Here is a 3,357-nt window from a genome sequence, read left to right as displayed (position 1 = left end):
TAGGGAAATTACTTAGAATAACACACATTTTATGAGTAATGACTAGAATAACATACCAAAACAAAGAAAGAAGAAAAAAGTGAGTTAATGTCCAAAATACCCAATCAAGAAATATATTTAAACATAATATAACTTTTTTAATACAGAAAATGAAAGACTCTAGATAAAGTAGAAGCTTTGGTTGAACAAAAAAGGTAAAAAAAAAAAAAAATTTCTCCCCCACGACACTTTCTCTTTCCCGTGACCCTCCTCCCCAAGAACCCTAAATCCCCAAATTGTGTAATCCTCAAAATTTCGATTCACTTTCTTATTAAGATGATTCCTCATCGATTGGGTCATGTCGACACTCTACTCTACCACTAAAAGCCTTCGATTCCTCATCCACTCGGCCGACGAACCCTAAATCCCCTTTCTAAAGTTCAAAGTTTCGTCGAAGGTCGTAGCTTTATTTACGTTTTCTCAGTTGTTTCTTTAGATACAACCTCATCTCCTCTTGAAGCTATTCAATTGACCAAAAAATCGTGGCATCAAGGTTTAGTCTCTTTCTTAGTTTTTTGGGTTTTTTATAATTGGATTTCTGGAAATATAAAACTTGTGTGTCCCTTACTTCATTGTTCATTATTTACAGAGATATGACTACATCAAGCACCCACAAAAAATATCCAGAAAGACTTTATGAAGAGGGAAAATGTCCACTGCAATATCGATCAATGAATCATAACTGTCACTTGGCTGGTTTGCAGATGGTGGAGGAATCTGTTGGTTTGGATGCGTGGGAATCCATTAAGGCATCTTCTGTTGGAGTTATTATAAGGTTGAAAGAGATGGATTATACATGGTCAGCCCAAGTCGTTCACCATTTGCTGGCAAACCAACTGGTCGTGGATAATCTTCATGAGCTATGGTCTGCAATAGAAGGACAGCCAATCAGGTTTTCGCTATATGAGTTTGGTGAAATAACAGGTTTGAATTGCGACCCTTTCGACATTAATGATAAGGTGGAGGTTGATCATAAGGCGTTTTGGGAAGAGATGGGTGTGTCTCCTTCACATGGTCCAATGTTATCTGAGTTGCGCGAATTGTTTCCTCGCATTAGGAATTGGTCATTTGAGAAGAGAAGAATGATTGGCTGGCTTTGTGTCTTATCGATTGGCATATTAGGCATCTCTCCTGGTAGCAGAATTCCTTTAGAAGAAGCGAAGAGAGTCCTAGACGCAGAAGCTTTTGAAAGATATCCTTGGGGGCGTGTCGGATTTTCCAGCCTCGTTAATTCAGTTAAGCTTGTTTCATATGAAGGAAAGAAGAAATATACACTTCGTGGATGTGTTCATGCTCTTCTCATCTGGGTGTATGAATCAATACCTGGCATTGGGCATGAATATGGGAACCATATTGACGGTAACCAAGTTCCTCTTCTCTCTTGGTCTGCATCCCGTCCCCGTATACAGTGGGATTTGTTTTATAAAAAAGAGAAAAAAGCTCACCAGAAGGTAGTTTCTTACATTATTGTTAACTCTTATTAAAAGATATCACTTGTAAATGTATTCATACTAATGTTTTTTACATGACTTGATTGGTAGGTGCGTGTCAGACATCTCATTGTTAAGGCAGAATCGGACATATATCCTCAATGGGATGATGACAAGGTTGATGATGATCTTCATAACTTGATTTTAGACATTCTACATGACCAGCTTGATGATAAGTACTGGAGCTTGAAGGCAACTAATGAACCAGTAGCAATCAAAAAGCAAAGGAATTTAGTGACTGAAGAAGATCATTGCATGAAGAAAAAAATTCAGCGAAGAGGAAAATCACAGTGAGTATGCTTGATTGTTTACTTGTAAGATTGTTTACTTGTATGTATTGATTAGTCTAGTTTGTGAAGCCGTGCTGAAAGTACTTTATTTTTTACTTGAGTTTATTGTTGAGTTCGTTTACTGTTTTATGGCAGGACTGTGGATCCAGCCTTAACTCAGGTGGAGATGATGGATTCAGGCATGATCTAATGGAAGCAGTGAAGACATTGACTGCAACGGTTCAAAATGTGGACACAGTTGTTGCTGAGAAGGTGTTGACTACATTAGACACAAAGATTGAAGCAAAAGTAAATGCAAGAGTTGCTCAAGCCGAGCAGGTACTTGGCAGTCAAATCTTAGCATTACAAGAACAAGTTGCTAAAATTACAGAGCAGATGCAAGAAACTGCCCCCAAAAATGATGGACACATTGTAAACCAAGAAGATGAAGTCAACAGCAATGACCCGGTTAGTCTTTTGCTTCACTTATGAGTATGTCTATTTTAGGTTAAAGTAACTTTAGATTCGAAATTAACTTGAAATTGGTTTTGACATACTCAAATAGTCATGGATGGTCCAAGACAAGACACCATTTGATGTAGATGCGGCAGTGCAGTGTGTGGTTAGAAAGAAAGCCAAGAAATCCGAGGTCAAGCTAACGTCTCCTATTCTACTTGACACTGTTGGAGGGAAGGTTACTAGAAAAAATCAAGTAAAAGAACCTGCTGGAGGTTTGATAAACGTTAAGAAGGAGAAGAATGCAGTTCCACAACTTAGAGATTCTGCTGAAACATGGTCTGATTTAGAAGATAAGCAAAAATATGACATCCACGGTAAAGCGAGGACTATCACTTGTTGGTGATGCTCTTAACTTCCAACTACAGCCTTCAATCCAACACTTTACGATTAGAAGAGTCGGCGTTGAGTACTCAACATCATAATCAAATTTTTGCACTATCGTCAAGATCTTAAGTCGTGTTGTTAATGAAGACTTGGAGTCAAAACTTTGGCCAACAACTATATCTATAGAATCCAGTTGTTGCCTAACATGAGTGACTACCTTAGCCTTTTTCGATTTTGTTGCTGACCCAATCTTTGGCTTATACTCCTTCTTCATCTCTATATCTAATTCTGGAGTTAATCCGTACCCTATAAAGTCCTCGTCATCTGATGTAGCACCATCTGAATCATCGCAATAGTCAAATCGTTCTCCGTCAGTGTCTGTGTCTTCATCATGATTATAATTAGATTGGTTTTCCATCAGTGTCTGTGTCTTTTTCGTTTTCTTGTTGCTTCTTAGAGAGACTTCCACACATAGACGGACTTGGTCAGACTTTCGGAGACGGATGAAACCTTGAAATTGTCGAAAATTCCCAATTTTAACTGGAGGTGTGTCATGAGTTAGCTTCATCAAGCTTTTCCTGCTAAGCATGTAACTCAATTCGAGATTAACATGGCCTCTGTCTAAGTCGTAGTCCTCATAAACCATGTTAATCATATCTTCCAAGTTTGTGTCGTCATTCACTGGAATTACTTTGCTTCCTCTTCTGCTATCAACG

At 38.3% G+C, this 3,357-nt stretch overlaps 1 protein-coding gene across 1 annotated transcript; it reads left to right on the top strand.

Moving 5' to 3' along the window:
* Positions 1–2,966, top strand: LOC106404076. Its single transcript, XM_048761192.1, has 5 exons — positions 1–532; positions 629–1,490; positions 1,581–1,819; positions 1,955–2,266; positions 2,364–2,966. Exons 2-4 carry the CDS (start codon positions 633–635, stop codon positions 2,007–2,009), a joined length of 1,152 nt encoding a protein of 383 aa, XP_048617149.1. The 5' UTR covers positions 1–532; positions 629–632; the 3' UTR covers positions 2,010–2,266; positions 2,364–2,966.
* The last annotated feature ends 391 nt before the right edge of the window (positions 2,967–3,357 follow it).

Source organism: Brassica napus, chromosome C6, assembly GCF_020379485.1.
Source record: "Brassica napus cultivar Da-Ae chromosome C6, Da-Ae, whole genome shotgun sequence".
Lineage (NCBI taxonomy): Eukaryota > Viridiplantae > Streptophyta > Magnoliopsida > Brassicales > Brassicaceae > Brassica > Brassica napus.
Note: the sequence above shows the minus strand (reverse complement) of the source record. Positions and strands in the feature narration are given on the sequence as shown.

Bases quoted from the DNA above. Each gene is read 5' to 3' on its own strand.
- LOC106404076 (XM_048761192.1), top strand. From the start codon at position 633: ATGACTACATCAAGCACCCACAAAAAATATCCAGAAAGACTTTATGAA. The intron at 1,491-1,580 runs GTAGTTTCTTAC...CTTGATTGGTAG, and splicing joins AGAAAAAAGCTCACCAGAAG to GTGCGTGTCAGACATCTCAT. The intron at 1,820-1,954 runs GTGAGTATGCTT...GTTTTATGGCAG, and splicing joins CAGCGAAGAGGAAAATCACA to GACTGTGGATCCAGCCTTAA.